Here is a 26,604-nt window from a genome sequence, read left to right as displayed (position 1 = left end):
GAACAGGGCCTGGTAGATGGGAGGTGGAAAAATTGCTCAGAACAAGCACGAGGGGAAAACAAGGGGACTGTGCTAAAGAGCCTCCCTGAGCCAGGTTTCTTTGTCAGGTACAAGTAGAGATGGTGCAGGTCAAAAATGTCCCATAGAGGGAGGCAGTAAATAAAGGAAGGGAATTTGGGGGGCAAAAAACCCAGGGAGGCTGGATCCCAAGGGTGTGGGATGCCCTGTCCCTCCCTCCCTGTGTGAGACTTGTCAGTGATGACCAGAGTGGCTTTGTCCTTCAGTGCCACGGGGGACAGGGCAGTGCAACCTTCAGCTGGAGCAGAGTAACCAAAGCAGCTGAGGGAAGGGGTGATATTGCAGCATTTATTGGGAGTTTGTCTGGAGTGAGACCAGCTCAGGATGTGAACCAAACGTGCAGGTACAAAACAGCAGAGGGTGCACTGCAGCGAGGTCACAGACTTTTGGGGAAGCACAGTCAGTTCCTGCAGTGAAGTCAGTCATCAGGGAGGTCCTTCATGGCCTGTAACTTGCCAGGAAGGTGGCAATGGCCACTGCTGTGAGTGCCACCAGGAGGGGGATCCAGTGACCGCGCTGCCTCTGGGGGGAGAAGCAATTGTTAGTGGGAATTTCACAGAGTTGGAAGGGACCACAGGGATCGTCAAGTCCAACTCCTGGCCCTGCACAGGACCATCCCCAAGAGTCACACCATGAGCCTGAGAGTATCATCCAAATGCTCCTTGAACTCTGTCAGGCTTGGAGCTGTGACCACTTCCCTGGGGAGCCTGTTCAGTGCCCAACCACCCTCTGGGGGAAGAACCTTTTTCTAATACCCAACCTACCCCTCCCCTGACACAACTCCAGGCCATTCCCTCAGGTCCCCTTGCTGGGGAAGAAACTTCTCATCTCATCCCTAGCAGACATGTCACTGATCTCTCCACACTGGGGGGTTTTCCCAGGCGGATGTGCAGCCCTGGGGTTTGGGGCTGGGGACTCCCACCTTGGCCCGCTGGCTGTGGGAGCGGTTGAGCTCGTCGCGGCACTGGCGCAGCCTGCTCAGGCAGGAGCGGTACTCCTCGCTCAGGGCCTCCAGCTCCGAGCGCAGCTCCCAGCACTGCAAGCACAGCAAGGGGGGGTTACCGGGGGGGGTCCCCTCCCTTTTGTGCCCACGCAGCCTGGCAGGGCCCCCGCAGAGGCTGCAGAGCTTCACCCGCGCGCGGGCACCGCCCGGACCGGGGGGTCCCGCTCCTGCTGCCCCGGTGTCCACGTGTGCCTGTGTGTCCACATGTACCTGCAGGGAACAGAGCAGATCCCGGGGTTACTGGGAATGTGGTGGTGGAGGCAGTGCCCAGTCTGTCACCACCTCATGGCCTGCCTGGCTTTGCTGCCAACCTTCCCATCCCCCCAGAGAAAGGAGGGATAGCGATTTTTATGACCGGGAAGAAGACGTGCAGTGCAAACTCCTGTCAGGGTTTGCCTCTCATTCTGAAATTCATCCTCCATTTCACTGACCCTGACAGGAATCCCAGAGCCCTTTAAACCCTCTGAGGCATGGGACACATGGGACAGGCAGCTTGGTTGTGCTGCACAACCCCAAAACCCAGGGAGGGCCCTTCCATGAAGGGCACAAGACCCTGCTGCCATTCTGATGAGCAGATCATTGGCAGCAGCTGTGGAAGGAGCTGCCCGTGCCCAGAGGCTTCAGGAGCCAAAGAGGGGGCAGCTGGGCCCCCTCCCCAGCTGTTCCCTCTTGCTATGATTGTGCTTTATAAACCCTTCCCCAGGGGATGCTGGGTAAGACCTGTTGGTGCTGGTTTTCTCTCTATTTTGGATTAACATGACAAGCTCTTCTCCTGTGTGGCTCTCAGCTCTGATACAGTAAGTTATAAATCATTTTTTATAAGTCCTTTTTTGATAAATCCTTGCTGTCTGAACACTGCTTGTGGGGCTGTTAGTTGGCAGAAGGATAATTTGATGGAAAGGAATGTGTAAAAGGCTGGAAAGGCTTGGATTATTTTTTGCAGCCCTTGAGACTCTGCCTGTTATTCATATTATTGTTATTATTGCAAGCCTTTTTTTCCCTTCTCTCTCTCCTTTGTGCTCAGGGTTTTGGTTCTTAATGTGGCTTTTCCCTGTGAGGCTCTTGAGACTCTTGTCTGTGCCAACAGAAATGAGTTTGTGTGGAGAGGGCTCTGCTGCTACAGCCAAGGGCTGCTGGTACCTTGTCCTTCCATGGAGGTGCTTTACTGGAGATTTAGGCAAGGCTGGTATCAGGATAAAAATTCAGCAGAGAGAATCCTTACAGGGGACACTAAGTTTGAATTACCTCCAGGACCTTTGGTGTGTTGTGCTGCTGCTGGAGCTCTTAAACCAGCAACTATTCAGTGACTTCCTCACCTCATTCTCCTTTGCAGTGAGCTGGGATGTCTTTTTCTGCATCTCATCCTTCAGACTTTCTTCTCCCTCCTCCTCCTCAGGGTGCTCTAACAGAGTGTTTTGGTTTTCCTTGGCAGGAATGAGAGGTGGGGTCTGGGTGGTGAAAACCTGGTCTAGAAAACAGTCAGGCTGCTGATGAGAAACAGGTCCAGGCTCTGGGTTTGCTTTAGATTTTGTTTACTCAGGAGTTTAAGGATAATATTTACATGTTACACACACAGCAGAAGGCTCAGGAGCTCAGTTCATTATCACAGGCCTGTCTCTGCTGTAGCTACATGTTAATCATATTTAGAGCAATCTTTCTCAGTAGTTGCCAGAAATGGAGGGGAGGGAGATTTAAAATGCATTTTATTCCTTTTTTTTTTTTCCAAGTACAGCTGTAATTGCAATTATAAACTGGAATGTGTTTTGTTTGGGGGGAAAAAAATGGCATAGCCACTGAAGTAGAATTTGTAATGCAATCCATTTATTTTTAAAGTGTTTGCCATCATAAATACATTTCTGTTTTAATGTTAACTAGCAAAATGTAATAACTCGTTTTGTGCAGCTCTAAAATAATCCTTTATTCTACACCAGTGTAGACTTCTCCTAGAGTCAGGACTAACATTCTTGTGTCCAGGGAGTGCTAAGTGGGGGTTACAAAGTTTGCTGACCTTTCCTTTGCACTGCCACCTCCTGGCTCTTCTGTTGGTTGTTCTGGATCAAGTCTGCGAACCCAGAAAGGCACATTATTGTCCACAGCACCTGCAGAGGCCTCTTACCTTGTGCATCTCTGTGGTACTCACTGTGCAAATGGCTGACTGTTGCCTCCAGCATTACCCTCTGCTTTTGCTCTTTTTGCAGTTTATCTGAAATAAAAACAGAGGGAAATCAAGACTGGTGTAAATCTCTGTATCTTCATGTGACTTTTCCCTTCTCCACAGGTGTAAAGTGGAGCAGATATTGTTGCCTACACCAAACTTGCTTCTCTGAAGGGATGTGATTCTTAGCTGTTCATTGCCCTTTTGGTTTTGGCAGCTTTTTCCAGTGTGCCTTACGTTCCACTAATTTATGGTTTATTTTAAAGCTGTTTGTGTGAGACTTATTATGAAATTAGAACTGCCACCCATTTGCTATTCCTTAGTCATGTTTTAAAATAACCACATGAAGTTTGCTTGTCTCTATCCAAAGCAGTGGTCTAGGACACTATTAGCTCATATTTATAGGCTGGTAATTCCTACCACAAGCAGCACCTCAGACAGTAAGAGGTGGTGGATTCACCATCCCTGGAGGTTTTTAAAAAGACATTGGATGTGGCCCTTAGTGCCATGATATAGTAATTGGAGTTGGATCAAGGGTTGGACTTGATGATCTTGGAGGTCTTTTCCAACCCAATCTATTCTATGATTCTATGATTGTATAGGCACTGCATTGCTGTGTTTGATGGGTCTGGAAGGATGCAAAGCCCTAATCAAAGCTGAGAGCTCAGCTTTGATTTATTATTTATTTTTGTTCGGGTCTCCCAGGCCATCCTTTCTTCTAGGAAAGTCACTTGACTTCTCTGAAGTCCTTTAATCTAGTTGGAAATGGCTTTTGGGGGCCCTTTAGAAATCAGAAGCTGAGGTGTGCAGCGCACTGAAAGCCAGTGGGTCTTTTGTGTGTGTGTGGCTTCAAGGACCCGAATTTCAAGAGTACTTCCCTTATATCCTCTGGCACTATTTCCCTGCACACCGTACCTTCAATGGCAGTGATGTGCTGGGCCTTGAGCTCGATGTCCTGGCTCAGGGCAGTGGCTCTCAGGTGGAGCGCGGCTTGTTCTCTCCGCAGGCTCTGCAGCGCCCGGTGCAGCTCCTCGTTCTGTGCCTCTGCTCTCTGGGGCCAGGGGAGAACCACGGCGTGGGTTGGGATGGAGAGACCTTAAAGCTCATCTTGTTCCACCCCCTGCCACCTTCCACTAGCCCAGGTTGCTCCAACCCCTGTCCAACCTGGCCTTGAGCACTCCAGGGATGGGGCAGCCACAGCTTCCCTGGGTGAACTCCTGCATGGAGGCTGTTCCTGCAGGGAACCAACATTCCTACAGGGAATTACCATTCCTGCGGGAACCAACCTACCTGCAGCTCACTCTGTAAAGTGTGGAAGCTGGTTTTGAGCTCGCTGTGGGCTGTGGTCACCTTGGTGAGTTCGGCTTTGAGGGCAGCGTCGTGCTCTTTCCAGAAGGCAAGGTCCTCTCTCGTGGCTGCCAGGCTTCTCTGGGGAGAGAGCAAGGGGTGGGTTGGACCCACAGCCTGCTGGGACCATGGCAGGCTGGCCTGGAGACCAACGGCTGGGCTGGGCTGGGGCACTGCTGCCTCCTGCAGCACCAGGGGTGTGTGTGTGTGTGTATATATATATATACTTACATATATTTATATATATTTTATATACATATATATTTATACACATTTATATATTTTATATACATATATTTTATATGTATATTTACACATATTTTAAAAATATATATTAAATATATATATATTAAATATATATTTTTAAAAATATATATTAAAAATATATATTTAAATATATATATTATAAATATATATTAAAATATATATTATAAATATATATTATTAAATATATATATTAAAAATATATATTAAAAATATATATTTAAAATATATATATTTAAAAATATATATTATAAATATATATTAAAAAATATATTAATATATATTTTTTAATATATATTTTTAATATATATTTTTAAATATATATATTTTTAATATATATTTTTAATATATATTTTTAATATATATTTTTAATATATATTTTTAATATATATTTTTAATATATATTTTTAATATATATTTTTAATATATATTTTTAATATATATTTTTAATATATATTTTTTAATATATATTTTTTAATATATATTTTTTAATATATATTTTTAATATATATTTTTTAATATATATTTTTTAATATATATTTTTTAATATATATTTTTTAATATATATTTTTTAATATATATTTTTTTAATATATATATATACACACACACGCACACGATAACCCGTGTGGGGCTGATGCCCTCTGATGGACAGAGCAAACATGGGCAGAGTGTTCCCTGTGGAACACTAATTCCCAAGCTCCCAGCAGGCTTGAGAAGCCTGGTAGTAACTTGGGATAAGATTTACTTGTTTTTCTGCAGATACCAGTTATCCTGTGGGTTAAAGCAAACTGCTGCCTCTTGAGGGGAAAAAAAAAAATCATCTATTTTCATATAAAAGAGCAACTCCAGAAAAAGCATCTCTGGGGATCTCATGCCCGGGATGTCCCTGTGTGTGGCTCGTTGCTCCCTGAGTGTGCAGAGCAGGGAATGGGACACAGGGAGGCTGCAGGAGAAGGGATTACAATTTAAGCTGACAAAGAGCAGCATGTTTCCCCAGCTGCAAGCTGGCTTTAAAACCTTGGTGTGCAGCTCACACCATGAGCACAGGTTGCATTAAGCTGCTTTGGGCTTTACTCAGTGGCTAAAAAATCATATTTTTGTATCTTTGTTGCCTGTCCTCACCTTTCCCCTGACATGTGTTTTGTTTGTCACGGTTGGACTGAACTGAAGCCAAGGCAGGTGTAAAACATGTTCCTCACCTGAGAGTTTTGCAGCTGCTGCTCTGTTTGGAGCTTGTCCTCCAGCATCTTCTGAAGGGCCTCTTTTGCCTTCTGCTCATAGGTCTGCTTCTGGTCCTCCATCTCTATCAGGATCTTCTTCACACACTCCTTTGAGTAACTCTTTAAAGGGAGAAATGAAGTGCTTGAAGGGTCTTCCCTGACAGATTCCTAACCTTGTGAAACCTGAATATTAGCAAATCCAGAGTGTGTAAATGCTGCTGCCTATTTGCTGTGGAGCAGAGAGGAAAAATCCTTTTTGGATATGTATCTAATCTGGATTGATCTGGAAACTGAGACCCGACCCAATGATGTTTTGGTGTTTTTTCATGCCTATTTTTTGCCCCCCTGTGTTTCTCAGGGGCTCAGACATTACCTGGGTGCAAGCCTGCAGCTGATTTTCAAGGGCCCTTAGTTTGCACTTCAGTTTGTCTTCGTTCAGCTGACCCTGGGGAAAAAAATAATTGAACTGATGTGTGAAATCAGGATCCACCCAATATGCCCCCACTCTTTTGTTAGTTTGTGTTTTGATAAATTTTCTCCCTTCATCTGTAATATTGTGGCTAAATTGGATCAAAGTCTCTTCAGTGCTGAATTCAGGTAAACCTTTGTGAACTTGGGATAAATGGGATATGGGGGAAGCAAAAGTTTTATGGACTGAGAAACTGTGCTGAGGCAGTTTCACTGGTTGCTGAGTGAGGTGCTGGCAGTGAAATTATAAGTTAAGAGGCAGGGGATTTGAGTCTGGAAGGGTCTCTGAGCACAACCCTGTTCCCTGGCTCGTGGTCCCTCCCTGCCTAAAGCTCCCTCTGGTGTGACAGCCCTGACTCGCTGGTTTCCTTGGGAAATAGGTCGGGTCTGTGTTGCAACATCTTTTAGTTGGGCAGGGGGACAGAGGGCAGCAGTGATGATTCATTTTGCTTGTTATCATCATCTCGGTGTTAGTCAGGCTGCTTGGGCTTTGTGAAACCAGAGTGTTGCAAATTCAGATAAAATTTCCAGCAGAGAGTTCACACAGGCTGTTTTTTCCACCAGCAGTGCTGAGAACACCAGTATCCTCTCTGCTCACCGCTGTTTGAAGTCACACCTCTGAAAAGAAACTCCTTGATGTTGCAGGAATAGCTGTTAGACCTCAGCAAAAGCAGATTCCCCTGTGCCTTAGCACTGTTTAAATTTGCACAGAAGCACATTTAGAGCCCCAAAGACTAAATCTTCCCAGTTCAGTTGTTGGTGCAAAGAGCTAAAGGCTCAGGAAGTAAGTGGAATTCTGAAAAGCAGTTTCAGATGTGAAATATTATGCCTAGTTTTCCTCAGTGGTTTATCTTACTCTGCCTGCAGAGGTTCATGTTGGAGGGTGGTGCTGTTCCAGCTGTTGTGCACAGATGTGACTGTGCTGTGGACAAGGCAGCTACACTTTGGAGCAGAAATCATGGAATCAAAGAATGGTTTGGGTTGGAAGGGACCTTAAAGATGTAAATTCCCTAAATGGAATAAGCTTTCCCCAGAAAAGTGATGTGAGCAAACCTTGGTCAAGCCCTTATGCTGAAGATTAACTACGTGAAAGGGGCTGTTTCAGAGGAAAAAAAAAACCCAAAACAACTCCTCAAGTCCAACCAAACAAAAAACACACACAAATAAATACAACAGCAAAAAAACCCCCAAACCCTACAACCACAATCATCAAGAGAGCCCCAAGTCACGTCCTATAAGCCAGGCAGGGGTGAGGATTAGGGCTAATGTGCTCAAAATACACCCTCTGTGGCAAATACTGTATTTTTTTACACTTCCACAGCCCTGTTTTTCAGAGTCTGATGTGACCTGAACAAGCAGCTCCAAATCTCAAACTCTCCTGCATTTCTCCACTGCTGTCATTTAAGTGCCATGTAAGTCTTTTAAACTGCTTTTGGCTGACAGCTGCAGTGTTTTGGTTGTCCTATGACTGGGGAATTCTCTGATACTGCCTCCCTTAGTCATTTTAGAGAGCTGGGGTAGGGTTATAATAATAAATGCCGTTTCTGGAAGGCTTCCAGTTTGCCCAAGCATGATGCTTGTGCTAGAAAAATAAGTCCATATAGCAGCAGTGATGTGCTGGAAATGGCAAAGAGCTTAAACTCTGCAGAGCAGTTTGAGGTATTTCCAAAAATCAGGCTCAGCTTCAAATGCCAGGAAGAGGAGAAAAATACACTAAAGCAGCAATTTTCTTTAAGAGGAGAATAGCATAAAATTAATTACTCTTGATAATCATAATCAAGACTCTCTCAGCATCCCTCATCTGGCAGCGTTGAGTTTTGCAGCAGATGGGGGATTTAAGGCACAGAGCTGGGGTGGGAAGAGCTCCCTGAGCTAAAAGTGAAATGGTGGGAGGGGGAAGGAGGCACCAAATGCTTCAACCCTTCACTTTGGCACCCCCGTCCTCCTGCAGAGTGTTCACCTGCTCCATGGAGCCAGGAACACCAGCAGCACCTCTGGAATGGGCACAGAGTGGTTTCTGGAGCTCCAATATCATCCATGTGTGTTCAACAGCAGGTTCTTGAAACTCAAAATACCGGCAAAGATTAAAAAGCTGCTGCAACAAGCACTTGGCATCTCACCTGGGCCTGGGAGAAGGCAGCCAACCATCAGCTTGTCCTGTCCCTCCCTCCCTTTGCCAGCACCTCCTGTGGCTCCAGGAATTCCCCTCCCAGCAGCACCACTGGCTCCAGCCCCCAGTTAATTTTTTAGGCTGCTGAAAGGTTGGATGCAAGAGGCAGCAGCAGCAGAGACAGAGGAGCAGCAAAGAGCACCCACCTGTTTCTGATCTGAGGTTTCATGGCTGCTTCCTGCAGACTGTGGCAGAGGGTGTTTTTTCCTGCTCATATTAGATTTGAAGAAGCAAATGGAGGAGGAAGTTTGAAACCACAGGATGTGTCTAACACGAGGTTTCTCGCCCAATAATCGCTCGTTTTTCTGCCCCGACACAACTTTCAAAGCCCTTTTTTTTTTTATTTTTTCAGTGACACAATGAGCTATAAATTGATTTAATAATCCTAGAGAAAAGCTTAATATATTACACAAGATGAATCACCTTAATTTTGTGTCTTGATAGCAAAAAAAAAAAAAAAAAGGGCCTGGGTTCAGTGATGCCCAGAGGATTTTCAGTCCAGGGTTTGCCAGGACTTGGGTGCCCCTAAAATCTTTATTTTTGTGAAAAAAAAATTTAAAATGAGGTTCAAAATGCTGGAAACTTGTTTTGACTAGAAGAGAAAACTTGGTGGAAGATTATTGTTCGGGTTTATTCCAATTTTTTCCTCATTTACACCCAGCTGTTGGCTTATATTTAGGAAAAAGTGGGAAAGACAAGTATAAAAACCTCCAAAAAACCTTAAAGAAGGAAGGATTTTTGGACTTCCTGTTGATGAGGAAAGCAAAGCACATTTTTTATAACGATCTTTTGGGGTGTTCTGGTACCTGCCAGGATTTCTCTGAGGCTTCCAGCAGTGTGGAGAAAAGCTCCTGCAAAATCACCATCTTCTGCTTGAGCAGCAGCTCCCGGTGCAGGGCCTCCTGTGGGGAAAGGAATTAAAATTGGGCATGTAACACCCTTATTATTATTATTTAATAATTATTTTAAATATTTAAATATCAAATTATTATTTAATAATAATATTTTTAAAGCATTATTCCTGGTGAAAACCAGCTTTCCCAGTGGGTGCTCAGAATGCTTTGGTACCTACCTTCAGGTAGTTGGACAGCTGCATCATTTCCTGCAGGGGAAAGGGCAAATGTTTAAAAACAGGATTATATCAGTTTATAAACACTTAACGAACTGGCTACAAAATCTGAATGTTTTGAAATAGAAGTGAATTAACAGCCTATATTTGCATGGTCGGGGAGAGCCTGCTGGGGTTTGTTTGGGTGGGTTTTTTTCCGGGGAAATGAAAATATTTTTACAGCAACTGACTGTGTTGTAGTTGGGGTGTTTTTGCCTTGGAATGTGTGACATCAAGGCAGGTGCTGAGTGAGAAGAAATCAGTGCCTTTCCTATACCAGGAGTGTCATAACTTTGGAAAATACAGTAATTTAGCACCACTCAGTGTCCCAGTCAGAAATTCATGGAATGATTTAGGTTGGAAAGGACCTCAAAGATGATGTAATTCCACCCCTTCCACTAGCCCAGGTTGCTCCAAGCCCCTTCCAACCTGGCCTTGGACACTTCCAGGGATGGGGCAGCCACAGCTTCTCTGGGCAACCTGTGCCAGGGCCTCCCCACCCTTAAAGTAGAAAATTTCTTCCTCATATCCACTCTAAATTTGCCCTCCTTCAGCTGAAAGCCACTTGAAAAACTGATTTAATTTGTAGGAGTTCCAGGCTGGTCATTCCCAGTGTTTTGCTTACCTTATTAAAAACTGCTGTTCCACAGCTGCAATAAAAACCAAAGTGTGTTAGTGAGGTGTGTGATGGGGGGTCTGCAGCCGTCTGTGCTGCTGGACACCCTCTGCCACCCCCCCCAAGAGGAGGCTTTGTACAGCAAAAGCTTGTGCCTTTTTGAGGGGGGAACATTTTGGGCTTGGGAAGCTGCTGCTCTGTGGGATCTGAATTCCCAGCCCAGGGAGGGAGGGCAGGACCAACTTACTCTGTCTGCTGGCTCGAGTCTTTCACTCCTTCTCTTGGATTTGTGAGGGTCTGTGTTCCTGTGAAGGCAAAGTGAAAGGGTGTGAATGATCCCCCTGCCTGAGGGACCATGAACTTTGTCTTTTAGGGTGTCCATCTCCACTCCCAGATGGCCCCTAGGATGGGCAGCAGTTTAAATAGTGTCCAGTGACAATAATAGGGGCAAGAGGCAAAGAAATGTCCTGTTCTGATGGACAGAGAAGTGGAAGCTGAGTAATCCTGCAGAGATCCCCCTCTCCTGTCCCCTGGCTCCATCAGCACTGACAGAGCTCATCATCCCTATTTACATCCCATAAATGTTGCTCAGAGGGTCCCAGCCTGGGGGGGCTCAGCCAGGGAGCTGCTGTGGCTGTGACTGGTGTGAGACTTTCTTGTATCCAGTAAATCATGTTAATGTAGGAAGGAGGAAAAAAAAAAGCCCCCAGAGCTCTGGATAATGCTGGGACAGTGACAGGGAAGCTGTAGGGCAGAGCAGCTGCTTGGCAGCACTGGGGGTGAAGCTGTGGGCTGGTTTATCCCTCCACAGGAAAAAGTATTCCTAATTCCTGCAGTGTTCAGGAGAAACTCAGACTGGGATGGTCAAAGCTGGCTGGGGAGCTGGGGTTGGAGGGGAGCCACCAGCTCATCCCAAAGAGTTTGGTGATGCAGGCAGGGAGGTGAGAAAGGGATGCTGTGGATGCTGCTGTGCTGGGAAACCAGAGCATCCCTCACCTACCTTGGGTGTTCACAGAGTCACTTTGCCCAGGAATGGTTTCTGCTGGAATGCCAAGGGGGACATGGAGGTGGAGCAGGGGCTGTGCAGGGGGTGATTTGGGGCTGCTCCACAAGTCCTGGAATGAGAGGGCAGCTTGAGTCAGTGTCTCTCCAAAATAGGCTGAGGGAAAGGGGTTAAGGCCTGGTCAGGCTTGGTAGCTGTGGTGACTGGGTGAAGAGCCTGAAGAAACCATGGCAAGTCCACAAGGATCTGCTGCTTTGGCTGCAGCAGCTCCAGAGCTTTTTTGGGAAAGTGGAGGGAAAATCCAGCTGGCTGCTGGGGTGGGAGGAATGGCAACACCAGAACAGGTCAGGGAATCCCCTCTAAGTGTCTTGACATCTTTTTGGGAAAGATGAGTACTTTGAGTGGCAGGGAAATAGGTCCTGGTTTAGGTCTCTGCTGCCATTTGGCTGCCTTGGAGCAGAGGTGCCAGTTCTGCACTGGCTTCCCCCGGGGCTGGAGCCTTGATATCTCTGCAGGAGTAAATAGAGAAGGCCCTGTGAGCCTGTAAATGCCTGTTCCAGATTCCTGTGACTAACCCTGGTGAACCAAATGGCAGCAGGAGGTTGGTAATTGCTCTGCTCAGTCTTGCTCTGCTCCCCCTGCAAAGGGAGTTTGAGGGTGTGCCTGGGTAAGTCGCCTCATGTTTGATTGTCTGTGCTCACACAAGTTTGTGAAGCCCCAGGGATGAACTCAGGGAATGGTTCATTTTACACAGATAGAAGTTTAGGAGGCAATCTCTTTGGTTCTGACTGGGGTGTTTTGCAGCTTGCCACAGATGTTATTCAAGACAGAAAGCCCTCTGGGTTCCTGTCAGCTGTGCAGCACAGGGCTGGCAATGGGTGCCAGGGAGTCTCCTGATCCCTCCACCCTTCCTGCTAACAGCAAAGGTGGCTGGAGGGAACCCAGGTGCTCAGAGCTCGCTTAGCAAGGCTAAAATAACCTGTGTAAGTGCAAACCTGTAGCCTGGCAGCTGGGATGTGGGGTTGTGCTTGGAGGAATGGCAGAAAATGCCTGGCTCAGGGTTCGGAAAACAGGAGAGGAGCACTCAATGTGTGTGCCTGCACCTGACTGCAGGGTGTGAGGAGAACACGTGTTTTTGTCCGTGCAAATCCCACGTTTTGGCTGCGCTGTGACGTGGATCCCGGTGTTTTGGTGGGTGCTGAGCTGTGCCGCGGGGGCGGGGGTTACCTGGAGCAGGACGGTCGGTGAGGAGCCCAGTGGGGTTTGCGCCTCCGGCTCCTGCCTCGGGGATGCCCTTCCCGCCTCGCCCGCCAGGTTTCTCCTCCTCAGGAACTCCCTCTGGCGCGGGCTGTGGGGTGGCTGCCCCGCTGCCCTCGGGAGGTGCCGGCAGGTGGTCGCGTTGTTCCTCCTGCGCAGGTTCTCCCTGCCCTCCTGCCGCCGCTCGCACTTCTCCTCGTAGCTCTCGCCCGAGCGCCGGCGCCGCGGCCGGGACCCCACCCCGGGCTGGCCGATCATCCTGGGCTGTGACCTCCCCGAGCTCCTCTGTCCTGGTGGGACTGAGGGAAAAGCCACCGTTTGAGTCAGAACCAATCGTTTCTAAGGTTTAGTGAGTGTGAGGTGTTCGGTTCTGGAGTCCTCAGGCAGGGGGTGTAAATGCTGCTGGAGAACGACCTGCAGGGATCCCCGACAGGAGGGTGTAGCCAGGTGAGGGTCGGCCTCTCCTCCCAGGCAACCAGCAGCAGGACAAGAGGGCACAGTCCTAAGCTCTGCCAGGGGTGCTTCGGGTTGGACATTAGGAAGAACTTCTTTTCAGAGAGAGGGATCAGACACTGGAAGGGGCTGCCCAGGGAGGTGGTGGAGTCACTGTCCCTGGAGGGGTTTAGGAAGAGGCTGGATGTGGCATCAGTGCCATAGTCTGGTAGACAAGGTGGTGTTAGGTCAGAGGTTGGACTCAGTGATCTCAGAGGGCTTTTCCAACCTTGTTGATCCTGTAAATCCATTGCCCATGAAGTCTAAACCACACCCTGCTGATCTTGCTCTGTTGGGTGAGTCCTGACCCGGGATTAGCCAAGCTCTGGCTTTCTTTCATTGCACATACAAGTGTAGAGACCAATTATTATTCCTTGGGATTGATTAATTGTTAAGTTGTGCTCAAGGACTGGGGGCACAGGCTCTTAGTTTGCCTCAGGCATGAATTCTGCCCCATGTCTTGGGAATTTGGGGCCCAAATCAGGCAGTGGCGTGGCCAAAGGAGGAGATCCTCCATTCCAGCACTGTTGCACTGTCTACATGTGTGCACAGGGTGCAGGGATTGAACCTCCTCCCTCCTCATGACTTCTCTGCACAGTTGCAAGTCACCACTGTGTTATTCCTTACTGGATTTTGGTGGTATCTGTTGTATTTGAGCCTTTGCCTCTGCATCAGTTAAAGGGAAAGCTGAGCAAGAACTACCCAAACTGCTTTTCATTCCTCCCCCTCTCTGGTCCCCTGGCCCCATCAGCAGTGGCAGAGCTCATCATCCCTATTTACATCCCATAAATGTTGCTCAGAGGGTCCCAGCCTGGGGGGGCTCAGCCAGGGAGCTGCTGTGGCCATGCCTGGTGTGAGATTTCCTTGTATCCAGTAAATCACGTTAATGTAGGAAGGAGGGAAAAAAAAAAAGAGGAATTTTAGTCTCTGAAAATTCAGGTTAAATGTTCTTCAGTGTGAAACAAAAACCACCAAAACTTCATTGGTCTCATTCTGTCTCAGGCAATTAGGAAGTTATTGAGTCTAATGGGAAAAAAAAATGGGAACAAGTAAGTCTCATTTACACGTGAAATACTTCCATGCTTTTGAGTCTGCATTAAAATCTGCTCTGTAATTCTCTTTATTGGCCTTGTGTTCGCTGTGGAGTGCTCAAAGCTCGTTCCTGGTGCCATCTTTCACTGTAGGGGCACCCTTTGCAAATAACACAGTGTTTTTTGGGTGGTCAGGTGCCCACAAGCCCCAGCCAGGGCAGTGCTCCGAATGCTGAGCATTTTTCAACTGATTTTGCTGAGTTTTAGACAAGGTCCCATTAAGTGTCCTGCCCAGTCTGCGCTCATCCATCTGCTCCCGTCAGGAACAGCTCAGCCCCTTTCCCACCTGCACTGTCCCAGGGCTGGAATAGCCCCAGTTAACCAAAAATGCACTTTAAAGCAAGGTAAAGCTTAAAGAAACACACAGTCCATTACTCACCCCGAGCTGAGCAAACTGTTGAGGCCTTCTTGACAGGCTAACACTCTATTTCCTCCTTCTGTTACCCCAAATCACCCTCTCTAATGAAACATGTCCTTTATCTGTGCTTTCCAAGCTGTTACACTTCTTGCTTCAAGGGAAACAAGAAAAAAAAAAAAAAAACAAACCAACAGTGCTTCTTGCTGGTTCATGTTACAGCTTCCCGGTGCAAGTTTTGTGTAGGCTGAAAGTGGGGTGAAAAAAGAGGAAAGAAGGTGCACGTTGCTGCTTTTAGTCTCTGCTCCCCCCCAGTCCTTTCTGGCCCCAGTGCTGTGGGTGCTCCAGCACTTACCTGGCCCCAGGGGTCCTGTCCTACCCCTGGACTGCTGTGCAGGAGCAGGGTGTTATCAGGCATGAACACGCTCCCACTGCCATCTTCTTGCCAACCACCTCGTTTTCTGCTCTCACTCTCTTTTTTTCCTCGCTCTGTAAAACAGGAAACGTTGCAGCTGCAGCCGAGCCCCGGTTCCTGTCTCTGCTCACAGCCCCGTGTGTGGGACACAGGGCCCCGGCTCACGGGCACTTGGGTTATCTTGGGAGCCCAAACTCTCTGCAGCTTCTCTCTAAGCAGACCTAACAATTATCTTTTGGGCCATCTACTGGTCTCCACCATGCAGAGGTCGAGTGCTGGCTCATGGAACTGCTCGTGGCACTCGGTGACTGGGTTTCCCCAAAGCTGCTTTGGGGTAGAGAAATCCAGACTTAGGGAAGCACAGTAATGCTATTATTTTAAGGGCTTTTTGCGGATTGGAAAGGAGGGAGAGGGGGGGAAAAACGTGTTTTGGCAGCTGAGGAGAGCTCAGGAATGGCAGAAATTCATTAAGGTCTTTAGAGAAGCGAAAGCTTTGTTAATGCAAATCGAGAGGAGGTGGGTTTAGCCAGCTGGGTGCTGATAAGGGCTCAGTGCCCTGGTAAGGGTTCTGTGCCCTGATAAGGGCTCTGTGCTTGTGCACGTGGAAAAAAAAAGAACACAAGGAAACGTAGAGATCTCGTAGTAATGTAGGATTTATTTTTACAAAGGCCAACCTAGAAGGGATATAAAAAGTTTCCTGGTTCTTGTGGCCTTGGGTGATTTGTGCTGCTTGGCCCAAATCCCTGTTCTAGCTTGTGTCCTGTGGTACTTGGTACCTCTGCCTTGGTGGCTTTCCATGGAGGAAGAGTTTCTGAAGATTGAGCAGGACACTGGCAGCAGATCCTGCTGCAGGACTTCTCTGAAGTGCCTCTTGGGTGCAAAAAGCCAGTTGCAAGAGTTCATTACTAAAAAGATTGTTTTCCTGCCGTGTTACAGACTTCTAGAGCGTCCTGTCTTGAGTTGCCAGGGTGTGTCAGCACGGGCTGCCCAGGAGGTGTGGAAGCAGCTGGGTTAACACCCAAACCCCTGCTGCCTGGCCCAAGGGGGTCCTGGCACACTGGTTGTCCCGGTGACTACGTTCTTTTGAGGTTTTCCACGCGGTAGCTGCTCCTGATGGAGGAGTCGAGGAATTCGGGGGCGAAGTCCCGGAGGAGGACAGCAGTGCCCACCACCCAGGGGGGGTAGTGCAGCTCCCGCTGGCGCAGGAATCCAGCCTTGACGATCTCCAGGGCACACTCCTCCTTCGGAGCCGGTTTGTCCCGGAGAACGTGCGAGACCGCTCGCACAGCGCTCTCTGGAAAGGGGGAGCACAGGGAGGGAAGGAGTGGTGTCAGATGGAGGGGCTGCCACAGGCACCAGCCAGGGTGTCTGGAGAATTCTCAAACTGACAAACTCTGGGGATCAGACCAAGCTTAAGGAGGCTTGGAACAGTTACAATAACAATTACAGCTACGCCCTTCCTGTTCCTTTCCACCTCTTGAGTGACCATGGGGTGGAATCCCCACCTCCCCTGCAAGGATAGCAGAGTTAAAAGTCCCAGGCCACTCTTTTTAAAGAGTTGGGGTCCTGTTTGCACCATTGGACAGACACTGCAGGCAGAGGGTCCAGCAGTGGTGGCAGAGCAGCCTGGAGCCAGAGGGTGGGCCCAGCTTGGCTCTGCCTGGGAATGGACCAAGTCCTGAGGCCCCAGTGGTGCTGAGCTTACCTGTGTTGATGTAGCCCAGGATACAGAGTGTGATGGAAACATTGACCTTGTCCATGATGAATTCGTGTCGCAAGGAGCTGAAAAATCCATCCAGGGCGAACTTGGTTGCGGAATAGGAGGCAGCAAACGGGGAGCCGACTTTACCTGGAGCAGAGACACAACGCTGGGGTTCATGTGCTGGGCAGGCACCAGCTCTCCCTTCCTCCTGCCCTTCAAGGAGCTGCAGTATTGTGATTTAGATGATGGAGTAAACTGTCATGAATGCTTGAGGGAAATAAACAAATGCAGGAATGTTTAAATTGTAACATGGCACGAAACACCTTCTGTTGGGGATGATACTGTTCCTGCATTCAGGAAGAGACACCCACAGAGAGCAAATCATGTTTAATATGTGGCCATGCACGTAAAACAACTGCAGTGCTACGCATGAAGGTGATTAGTGGGTGACTAGCAGGACAAAATATAAGCTATAAATCTCCCAGAGGACTTGAATTGGGCATCCAGGATCCAGGTCTTGCTGACCCTGACTCCCAGTGGGTGGCTCTCTGCCTTATGGTCCTTGTTCTGTCACAGCAGGGATCCCAGAAGGGATGTGGGCAGGGAGAGGCCCCTCGTGTGCTGACCTGCCAGGGATGAGACCACCACGATGCTGCCCTCACTCTCCTTCAGCATGGGCAGGGCTGCTGTGGTCATGGCCACATAGCTCAGGAAGTTGGTCTCCAGGAGCTTTCGTATGTGCCCAACGTTCCCATCGAAGTAGTTGAAGGTGGAGTGACCGATGTGGTTTAGGATGAGCATATCCAGGCCACCTGCAAGCAGAGCACGTGTGCTGTTAGCAACAGGCTGAACAAAGCAGCTTCCAGGGGGTTGAAATGACCCCCAAAGTGTGGCAGGGGATGTGCTGGGCAGCGAGGAGGGGCAGCTCCACAGCACCTACCCCAGGTGTTCTCAGCCTCCCTCACCACCACCTCGGGGAACGAGGGGTCCTCCATGGAGCCGCTGATGTAGCGGGCAGAGGCAGCTCCCAGCTCCAGGCATTGCTCCACCACCTGTGGGGACGGTGGGAATGGTGTTGGCACGGACTCACCTTCATGGAGCACCCCCCATCCCAGGCTATTGCTGTCTCAGGGCATCTCCCTGTCCTGCTGGAAACCCTGCTCCCTTTATGGGACGAGACATGTTGCTTGGAAAACTGATTCTGTCTGCAGAGTTGAATGACAGCACATCTGAGCCAAATATTTAGTGTTTAGAAATAGGGATGTGATTGCTTAATGTTAGTGTTTTGATTCCATTTTATACAGGATACAAAACCAGTTCAGAATTGGAGAAAGGGCAAGGGTTGGTCAGACGAGGACTTGAGCAGGCCTTGTCTGTGGTGGTGGAGGTCAGAATTCACAGCTGGAGGCTGCAGAGAAGGAAATGCTGTGCTGCCAGCATTGAAAATGCAATTTTTGTAGTGGGTGTTGTGTGGATGTGGGTGTGTGTGTGGGTGTGTGGGGGTGTGTGTGTGGGTGTGTGTGTGTGTTAGAACAGGCTCGTGCTGGGGATACACTGGGGTGGGTCTGGAAGGTGTCTGTGGTGTTCCCATGTGGGTATCCTCATCCAGCCCGGCTCCACTCGCCATTTACTTTGTGCAGCTTGGCCTCAGTCCGTGCCGTGAGCAGGAGGTGTGTCTCCATGCGTGCCAGGTGATAGGCCATCTGCTCCCCGATGCCGCTGCTGGCTCCCGTCACGATCACCCGCTTCCCCCGGAGCATCTCTGGAGAGGAGGGCGCGGAGCTCAGAGCCAGCACAGCCCCTGTTGTCTCTCCACACGTGGGCACTGTGGCTCCTCTCTGGCCCTGCCGCCCCTCACCTTCGGGTGCGGGAGCTGCGGGCACCCCTCTCCAGACCCCCGCTGGAGCCCGATCCTTAATCCCGGCTCGGTGGGGAGCACGTGCGAGGCTCGAGCTCTGCACCCAGCCTGGCCTGGGAGCAGGGAGAGCCGGCTAATGAAAGGATTAAAGCGGAAAAGCGCACATTTCCCAAGTCAGTCATTGACAGAGGTCGCACGCTGCGTGTCCCAGCAGAGCCGGTGTAACCCCAGCAGTTCTTCCCCTCAGCTCAGGAAGGACATTGAGGGGCTGGAGCAGGTCCAGAGAAGAGCAACGAGGCTGGGGAAGGGACTGGAGCACAAGTGCTGTGAGGAGAGGCTGAGGGAGCTGGGGCTGTTCAGCCTGGAGAAGAGGAGGCTCAGGGGAGACCTCCTCACTCTCTGCAACTCCCTGACAGGAGGGGGGAGCCAGGGGGGGGTTGGTCTCTTTTCCCAGGCAACTCTCAGCAAGACAAGAGGGCTGGGTCTGAAGCTGTGCCAGGGGAGGTTTAGGTTGGAGATTAGGAAGAATTTCTTTGCAGAGAGGGTGCTCAGCCATTGGAATGGGCTGCCCAGGGAAGTGGTGGATTCTCCATCCCTGGAGGTTTTTAAGATAAAACTGGATGTGGAACTTAGTGCCATGGTCTAGTAACCACAACAGTAGTGGATCAAGGGTTGGACTTGATCTCAGAGGTCCCTTCCAACCCAGCTGATTCTGTGATTCCTGTGCTCTGACCCCTTGCACGGGGGGCTGCCTGCCCTCTCCTCCCAGCTCTCAGCCCTCCCACACTCTGGCTTCCCTGGCTGTGCTCCAAAAGGCCCTTCAAGTGGCCCATGCCCCTCTGCATGGCACGCTCTGCCACGCTGGCACAGCCTCCCTGTGGTTGTTTTTTCCCCATGACTTACCTTCGTTGAAACTCGGAGGGGCTGAATAAAAATAAAAGGCCAGTGCTGCTCCCAGCAAGGGGATGAAAATCTTCAGGAGCAAACCCATCCCTCTGCAAAAATACAGGCAGGAGTGAGACAAACCCCACAGCTCTGGCCACTGGAGGTGGAGGTGGCTGCAGGCTGCAGATGGGGCTGGGAAGGTTTGAGCTGGTTCTTGTCTTGCGTAAGTTTGCTGGTATCTGTTGGATCTTTTCGTTGCTCTGCCAGTGATTTAGCAAACATTAACCTAATGAAGAGTGTGGCTTTGGACTTTAGGCTGTCCCTTTGCACCCTTGGCCTGCCAGGAGCTTCAGGTATGCTTTTTGAGAGCATTCAAGGGAAGGCACTGAACATTTTCTCACACCGTGGAGTGGTGGGTGTGTTTTTTGGTGGTTGCTTTTGGGGCTGGGACACCTGTGTTCCCCCAGAGCAGAGGGGGGATGGATGGACATCCTTCTCCCTCCACTCTGCTTCTAAAACAGAAGCAACACTTCCCTTCCTCATTGGCTGCCACAAGGATTTATTTATCAGTGGTATCACTGTGGTACAGGTTCACAGAAATATCTGGAGAGAGCAGGGCTGGCAAATTTGCCTTTTGCAATCAGTTATGATGTTTCTGGCTTATCCTCCATGGTATCACCATTGGTGCAATACTGACAGTTTGTTGGGTGGCCCTTACACCTAAAAGATTACACTCTTAGAGAATGGCTTTAAGCTGAAGAAGGGTAGATTTGGATTGGGTATTAGGAAGAAATCCTTCCCTGGGAGGGTGGGGAGGCCCTGGCAGAGGTTGCCCAGAGAAGCTGTGGCTGCCCCATCCCTGGAAGTGTCCAAGGCCAGGTTGGACAGGGCTTGGAGCAACCTGGGCTAGTGGAAGGTGTCCCTGCCTGTGGCAGGCGGGTGAAACTACCTCATCTTTAAGGTCCCTTCCAACCCAAACCATTCTGTGATTTTATAATTCTATGAATTTGGCCATTAAAGTAACAAATAGGCTGAAATATTCCCAAAAATGAAATAATGAAGGATTATTGCCCCAATTTCAGCCTCCCTGTGAGAGCCAAGCCGGTAGAGAGCCGCGCCAGCTTTTTAGCAGAGAAAAGCGACAACGCACAAAGCCATCCTGTTAGTACATTTTATTTAACAATTAGCTTCAATAATTAGGTTTTTCCGCGAGCCAGAGGGGGCGGGGACAGGCAGGGCTGCGAGACCTCCCTCGCCCCTCCGGGTGCCGCCAGCGCATCGCGAACCGAGCGGCGGCGATGCCCGCCCGGGCTGCCCGGCACAGGGCGGGGGTACCCGGGCCAGCCCTCCCCGGTGCCCCGCGGCTCAGAGGGGCGGCCGGGGGGTGCCGGGGGCGGCGGGCAGGCGGTAGCGGCTCCTCACCAGGTAGTCGAGGAGCTCCGCGGCGCAGTCCCGGAGCAGCAGGGGCAGGCGGGTGGAGCTGTAGCGGTAGTAGAGCTCCCGGCGGCGCAGCGCGGCCCCTTTGAGGATCTCCAGCGCGCACTCGTCCCGCGGCGCAGGCACCTCCCGCAGCACCTCCGCGGCGGCGCGCACGGCGCGGTCTGCGGGGATGGGGGGCACAGAGGGGCACCCGGGGCGATGACGGGAGAGGGGGGACCCGGGGGGGATGAGAGGAGAGCGGGGGAGCACGCAGAGGGGATGAGGGGTATAGAGAGGGGCGAGTGGGGACCCCCAGGGGGCACGAGAGGAGAGCGGGGGAGCACGCAGAGGGGATGAGGGGTACAGAGAGGGGCGAGTGGGGACCCCCAGGGGGCACACGGAGGCTTAGGGGTGGGTGGGGACCCCGAGGGGGATATGGGAGGAGGATGGGCGAGTGGGTGAGTGTGGAACCCGAGGGGATGACGTGAGAGTGAGGACCCCGAGGGGCTCAGAGACAAAGGGGGACTCGGGGGAGACACGGGGGGGATGAGGGGGGAGTGGGGGAGCACGCAGAGGGGATGAGGGGTACAGAGAGGGGCGAGTGGGGGCTTGAGGGGCACAGAGATGGGCGAGTGGGGAACCCCAGGGGGCACACGGAGGCTTAGGGGTGGATGGGGACCCCGAGGAGGAGGAGGGGCGAGTGGGTGAGTGTGGAACCCGAGGGGCTCAGAGAGGGGATGAGGGGAGAGTGGGGGAGCACAGAGAAAGGTTCAGAGAGGTGGGTGGGGAGAGGCTCGAGGGGCACAGAGAGGGGTGTGTAGGGACCTGTGGGGCACACGGGGGGATGAGGGGAGAGTGGGGGAACACAGAGGGGGGGATGAAGGGTACACATGGGGTGGACTTGAGGGGCACTTAGAGGGGTGAGTGGGGACCCCAGGGGACACACAGAGGGGCTAAGGGGAGAGCCAGGGGTCAAGGGGTCCACAGAGGAGAACATGCAGGGGCTGAGGGGCAAGTTAGGACCTTGAGGGACACACAGGACAGTTGAGGAAGACACAGGAGCAAGTGGGGGAGCACACGGGGCTGAGGGGCAGACAGAGGGATGAGAAAATGTCCAAGGGACACATAGAAGGGCGAGTGGGATACCTCAGGGGCTGAAAGGGGAGCAGGGGGTCAAGGAGTACATGGAGGGGCTGAAGAGGGTACACAGGGGATAAGGAGCACGTGGGGGCAGCTGAGGAAGGCCACTTTGTTAATGTGAAACAGAGAGTGGGGCTTACAAAATGTTTCCTAAAATTGGACAGTGTGCATGTCAAAGCATAAATAAATTGATAAGACTCAGATCTGCTGCCCTACAGAATGTGCTGGGAGTACGTGAGCTCTATGTCTCAGATGAGCCTGACAGCAGAGTTGGGGTATAATGGCAGGGCTGCTCAAAAAGCAAACTGCAGTGAGTGGGTTGTATCAAAACAAATTCCACCCAGAAAATGCAAAACACATGCACTGCATTCCCCTCCTTTGCTCCTGTATCAATAGGTGGGATTGATGAGAGGGAGGTGGCTGGTATTTGTATGAATTGAATGTTTGGCTGTGCCAGCCTGTAAGCAGTGGTTGGTTTCACATGACACGGGGAAAATAAATTAGTTTTGAGACTGGTTTTGGTGGCAGAGAGGTGGAATCCCCCAGAGATACCCCAGAGGTGCTGGAGGAGGAGCAGCAGCAGAGGGGAGAGGAGGAGTTGGTGGCAGAGGGGGTTGAGGGGCAGGATGGTGTTGCTCAGCTCCTGACAAGTGCATCCAACAGCACAACTCTTACCAGTGTCAATGAAGCCAAGGATGCAGAGTGTGATGGAAACATTAATGTTCTGAATGCTGAATTCCTGCCTCAGGGAACTGAAAAATCCATCCAGGGCGAACTTGGTCGCAGAGTAGGGAACAGTAAAGGGAAACCCAACTTTACCTGGACACAGAGTGAAGTTCTGTTACAGCACAGGAAGCTGCTCTGCCTGAACCTCTGTTTTGCCCTTCATCAGAGAGAGTATTTTCCCCAAGGGGAGTTCACTGTTAGTGAACTGTCATCCTGGCACCTGAACAGCAGCATTACAAATATTCCTGTTGGCTTCTAGCTCTTTTAAGGTCTTATGGCCAACACCATGGCTCATGCCTCTGCTGAGGGTATGAGCCACCAAAAGTAACCACAAAACCCTCAGTGGGGAGAGGTGGAGCAAAGTTGAAACTCCTGACCCTGCATCCTGAGCTAAACTGATGACCAGAGCACTGCCCAGCACACCAGCTCTGGGGTTTAGTTGTAGGGCTGGTCAAAAAGCAAATTGAGGTGATTGGATTGAGCAGAAAACAAATTCCATCAAGAAAATCCCAAAACAATCTGGATTTGGGTGCTGGGGTTGGTTTTGGTGTTTGGTTTTTTTGTTTGGTTGGTTGGTTGGTTGGTTTGGTTTGGTTTTTTGTGAGCGTTAAGCAGTTGTGGCTCTTTTAGGATGCCTGTGTGCTACTTATGAAAATCAGCCCACGGTGTCTTTTGGGTGAATCCCATGTCACCCACCTCGCTCCCCACTCACCTGCCATGGATGAAACCACGACAATGCTGCCCTCACTCTCCTTCAGCATGGGCAGGGCTGCCGTGGTCATGGCCACGTAGCTGAGGAAGTTGATTTCCAGGAGCTTTCGTACGTGCTCAACGTCCCCATCGAAAAAACCAAAGTACGAGGCACCAACGTGGTTAAGAATGAGCATGTCCAGGCCTCCTGCAAGCAGAGGAAAGGGTGTTAGTGTTGGGGGGGAGGGAGAGGGCTACAACCAGCAAAACAGCCTTTCCTGGGAAGTGTAATCAGAAGAAATCAGGTTTTTGGGTCAGAGCTGTGGCCCGTTATCTCTGGGGTAGGGATATACTGCAGATGGTGGCTGCCAGTAAAAACTCTGTTGTGATATATTGCTTTTTGGTTCAAAACACAAATGCCACGGCACAAGGGAGATCACCCCCAGCTGCGTGTGGGCCCTGGGAGGGAGAAGGGACTGTGCATTTCCACAGCCGTGACCCGTGACCGCGATACCGGCGCTGCCGAGGGGCCGCCGGCCGCTCCAGCCCCTGGGTGATGAAATCCAGGACCGTGGCACTGCAACAGGATGTCGTGAGGGCACGGGGCTGAAAACGAGAGCGCAGTTCAGTTTGAGGGGCAGTGGTGAAGCCAGGCAGGGGGCAGAACCAGGGGGAAACTTCTCCCGTCTCGCGCCGCCTCTCCCACTGTTATTTTTTTTTTGCAATAAGCCTGGCCAGGATGAGATGCCCTGTTCTGCTGTCCCTCTTGGAGAGCAATGTGTAGACATACCCAGTGAGGCCTGTGCCTCGCTCACCACGTGCTGGGCGAAGGCCATGTCCTCCATGGTGCCGCTGACGTACCGCGCCGAGGCCGCTCCCAGCTCCAGGCACCGCCGCACCACCTGCCACCGACACAGCCCGTCAGGAGCACCCCCTCCCCGGGCTGGGACCAAAAGGGGGGGGCTGTGCTCCCTCTGTGATGTGCTCCCACCTTAAAACAGCGGTTTGGGAGCGTGTTTGGAGCCTTCTAAGCTTCAAAGGGAGCCTGGGAAGTTATTCCTGCACCCCAGGCGGTCTGGCTCCTTCTCTGTGCAGTCTGGAACCGCACGTGTGTGTGTGGGGAGAGCAGGGGCTTGGCCATCACTGCAGTGGAATGAGGGTGTGTGTGTGTGTGCTGAGGCAGCCTGTGTCCGTGGGGATGTGTGTGCATAAGTTCAAATCCTATAACATGTTCTGCAGGGGGGGTGTGTCTGCAGGAGAGGGGGGTTTCTGTGCACGCACAGGGCAGCACAGGGGTGTCTACCTGCGAGTGCCACCGTTCCCAGCTGGGACCTGTGCTGTGGAAATTACCTGTGGGGATATTCCTGCGTGGGGGGTGTACCTGTGGGGTGAGGTTGGCCTTCCCGTGTGTGCCCTGCTGTGAAGGTGCGTGTGGGAATGCCCGGTTTGCCATTTACTTTCTGGAGCTTGGCCTCTGTCCGTGCCGTGATGAGGATGTGGGATCCCATCCGTGCCAGGTGATAGGCAATCTGCTCCCCAATTCCAGTGCTGGCTCCAGTCACAATCACCCGCTTCCCCTTCAGCATCTCTGGGGACCGAGGCACAGGCATTTAATTTATCCAAATGCTGTTAGAAGAAAAAACAACCCTAAAACTCAAAAAAATCCCCGAACACCCTACAGAATAAGCACTTAATTGGAAGGTAAATGAGCCTGTGAGTGCAAAGCATCCAGCACCAGGACATGCCTCCCATCTCATGGAAAAAGCCATGGAGTTGCTGTAGCTCCTCATGGAATGCAGCGACACAGGGACAGCGCTTGACTCTTTCAGCAGCTTTTTCCACGAGTCAGGACAAAACTCACCAACACCCCAACTATTCTGTAGTAAAAATCATCCACTAAGTGCATTCTCTGAACTTAAAATCCATTATTTAAAAGTCATGTTTATAAACTCTGTTGTTACATGCTGGAAAACGGAGCGTTCAGAGCCCTCTCCCCCTCAGCCCCCTGCCTCACCTGCTCCCCCCGGGAAGGATTTCTGCATCTTCCTCGCTCGGTTGGATTTCAAATCTTCATTAAAACAACTTTCTGCTACCAGCCACCACACAAAGGCTCGGGCTTGGCTTGGTCCAAGCTCTGAATGGTTTCCACGCAAAGCATTCAAATGTGGCTTTTCATATTTTTGCTTTAAAGGCAGAGTCACTTTGGATACTCACCCGGTTTGAAATTCTCCCTCGCAGAATAAAACCAGAAGGCCAAAACCAATCCCAGCAAGGGAATGAGAATCTTTTGCAACCGACCCATGCCACTGTGGAGTGAGGAGATACAGCATGAGAGAGAAGGAAGGAACCAAAAAAAAAAAAGAAAAAGCTCTCTGCAGAGCTGCTCCAGAGGGAAGCAGCGATGAGAATCCTTAAAAACCTGTCAGCGGAGGAGCTGCGACTTCCAAAGCCCTGGAAAATCACGGGTGGCTGGATGAGAGGAGCCAAGGCTTTGATTTGCTCCCCGCTGCTCGGCCTGGCCAGCGGGGCTGTTTGGGTTCTGCCTGGCTCTTTTCATATTTCCTGTCCTACGTTAAAATGCAGAATTTTGCACAACACCCTGGAAGAGGTGTGTCTTTGCTGAGCAGCATCAAGTTTCACTTGGAGAACATCAGAGGGAGCCCAGTGCAGGTGGTTAAACATCCTCCTTTATTCCTACAGGCACTGTGCATGGATGTGACCCGGGTCTGGCCCTGGGAGAGCGACTGGGGGGCTGCTGTGCCATGGGGGGACACACAGAGAATGTCCCTGTGCTCCCCAGGGTGTCACTGCTCTGTGCCCAAAGCTGGCCAGCGGGGGCCCAGCAGCACATCACGCTCCAAAACGGCTCCAGAAATGCTTTGCTGGGGCAGGGTTTAGATTTCCATCTCGTTTTTTGTTCCCTCTGGGAGCAGATGAGGGAGCAGGGGCTGAGCAGAACCCATCACCAGGGTGAAGCCCGTCCAGCTCCAATGGGTTCTGTGGGCACAGAGAGGTTTGCAGTGAAACACTGAGTGTGTTTTCTGCACAAATAAGGGGCCTCTCTGCTGTGGTTCCTGCCTTGAGTTTTGTACAAGCTCTGCTCTGACTTTAGATGAATATAATCTCGAGAAAAACCCACT

The 26,604-nt window shown here is 50.7% G+C and overlaps 3 protein-coding genes across 5 annotated transcripts; all 3 read right to left on the bottom strand.

The window, feature by feature from the left end:
* Window positions 1–352: 352 nt before the first annotated feature.
* On the bottom strand, window positions 353–15,567 carry TRAF3IP3 (TRAF3 interacting protein 3). Of its 3 annotated transcripts, none has more exons than XM_064636159.1 (16): window positions 14,985–15,567; window positions 12,662–12,990; window positions 11,432–11,546; window positions 10,679–10,736; window positions 10,441–10,465; window positions 9,780–9,809; window positions 9,514–9,609; window positions 6,443–6,514; window positions 6,049–6,189; window positions 4,527–4,664; window positions 4,152–4,287; window positions 3,222–3,284; window positions 3,090–3,143; window positions 2,398–2,549; window positions 1,001–1,291; window positions 353–600 (listed from the first exon to the last, which is right to left on the bottom strand). In XM_064636159.1, the coding sequence occupies exons 2-16, from the start codon at window positions 12,947–12,949 to the stop codon at window positions 517–519; spliced, it is 1,743 nt and encodes a 580-aa protein (XP_064492229.1). In that variant the 5' UTR covers window positions 12,950–12,990; window positions 14,985–15,567; the 3' UTR covers window positions 353–516. The 3 variants fall into 3 exon arrangements, with proteins under 3 accessions (XP_064492229.1, XP_064492232.1, XP_064492230.1); XM_064636162.1 differs by having other exon boundaries at window positions 1,001–1,114; XM_064636160.1 differs by lacking the exon at window positions 14,985–15,567 and adding an exon at window positions 14,654–14,959.
* A 112-nt stretch (window positions 15,568–15,679) lies between these two features.
* On the bottom strand, window positions 15,680–19,755 carry LOC135402725 (11-beta-hydroxysteroid dehydrogenase 1-like). The gene is made up of 6 exons (XM_064636163.1): window positions 19,508–19,755; window positions 18,378–18,508; window positions 17,687–17,798; window positions 17,373–17,558; window positions 16,750–16,893; window positions 15,680–16,338 (listed from the first exon to the last, which is right to left on the bottom strand). Exons 1-6 carry the CDS (start codon window positions 19,593–19,595, stop codon window positions 16,118–16,120), a joined length of 882 nt encoding a protein of 293 aa, XP_064492233.1. The 5' UTR covers window positions 19,596–19,755; the 3' UTR covers window positions 15,680–16,117.
* An 891-nt stretch (window positions 19,756–20,646) lies between these two features.
* On the bottom strand, window positions 20,647–26,043 carry LOC135402563 (11-beta-hydroxysteroid dehydrogenase 1-like). Its single transcript, XM_064635862.1, has 7 exons — window positions 25,884–26,043; window positions 25,679–25,770; window positions 24,922–25,052; window positions 24,255–24,366; window positions 23,487–23,672; window positions 22,724–22,867; window positions 20,647–21,090 (listed from the first exon to the last, which is right to left on the bottom strand). Exons 2-7 carry the CDS (start codon window positions 25,764–25,766, stop codon window positions 20,855–20,857), a joined length of 897 nt encoding a protein of 298 aa, XP_064491932.1. The 5' UTR covers window positions 25,767–25,770; window positions 25,884–26,043; the 3' UTR covers window positions 20,647–20,854.
* Between the last annotated feature and the right edge of the window lie 561 nt (window positions 26,044–26,604).

Source organism: Pseudopipra pipra, chromosome 25 (genome assembly GCF_036250125.1).
Source record: "Pseudopipra pipra isolate bDixPip1 chromosome 25, bDixPip1.hap1, whole genome shotgun sequence".
Lineage (NCBI taxonomy): Eukaryota > Metazoa > Chordata > Aves > Passeriformes > Pipridae > Pseudopipra > Pseudopipra pipra.
The sequence above is the reverse complement of the archived record's forward strand: the minus strand, read 5'-3'. Positions and strand labels throughout refer to the sequence as shown.

Excerpts from the sequence above, each read along its gene's own strand:
- TRAF3IP3 (XM_064636159.1), bottom strand. The coding sequence starts at position 12,949 with ATGATCGGCCAGCCCGGGGTGGGGTCCCGGCCGCGGCGCCGGCGCTCG. Across the intron at positions 1,292-2,397 it reads TCACTGCAAAGGAGAATGAG|GTACATGTGGACACACAGGC; the intron begins GTGAGGAAGTCA and ends TGTTCCCTGCAG. Across the intron at positions 601-1,000 it reads CCCACAGCCAGCGGGCCAAG|AGGCAGCGCGGTCACTGGAT; the intron begins GTGGGAGTCCCC and ends TTCTCCCCCCAG.
- LOC135402725 (XM_064636163.1), bottom strand. The coding sequence starts at position 19,595 with ATGGGTTTGCTCCTGAAGATTTTCATCCCCTTGCTGGGAGCAGCACTG. Across the intron at positions 16,894-17,372 it reads GGTGGTCTCATCCCTGGCAG|GTAAAGTCGGCTCCCCGTTT; the intron begins GTCAGCACACGA and ends TCTCTGCTCCAG. Across the intron at positions 16,339-16,749 it reads CCTGGGCTACATCAACACAG|AGAGCGCTGTGCGAGCGGTC; the intron begins GTAAGCTCAGCA and ends CCCCCTTTCCAG.
- LOC135402563 (XM_064635862.1), bottom strand. The coding sequence starts at position 25,766 with ATGGGTCGGTTGCAAAAGATTCTCATTCCCTTGCTGGGATTGGTTTTG. Across the intron at positions 25,053-25,678 it reads GAGGGAGAATTTCAAACCGG|AGATGCTGAAGGGGAAGCGG; the intron begins GTGAGTATCCAA and ends CTCGGTCCCCAG. Across the intron at positions 23,673-24,254 it reads CGAGGCACAGGCCTCACTGG|GAGGCCTGGACATGCTCATT; the intron begins GTATGTCTACAC and ends CTCTGCTTGCAG.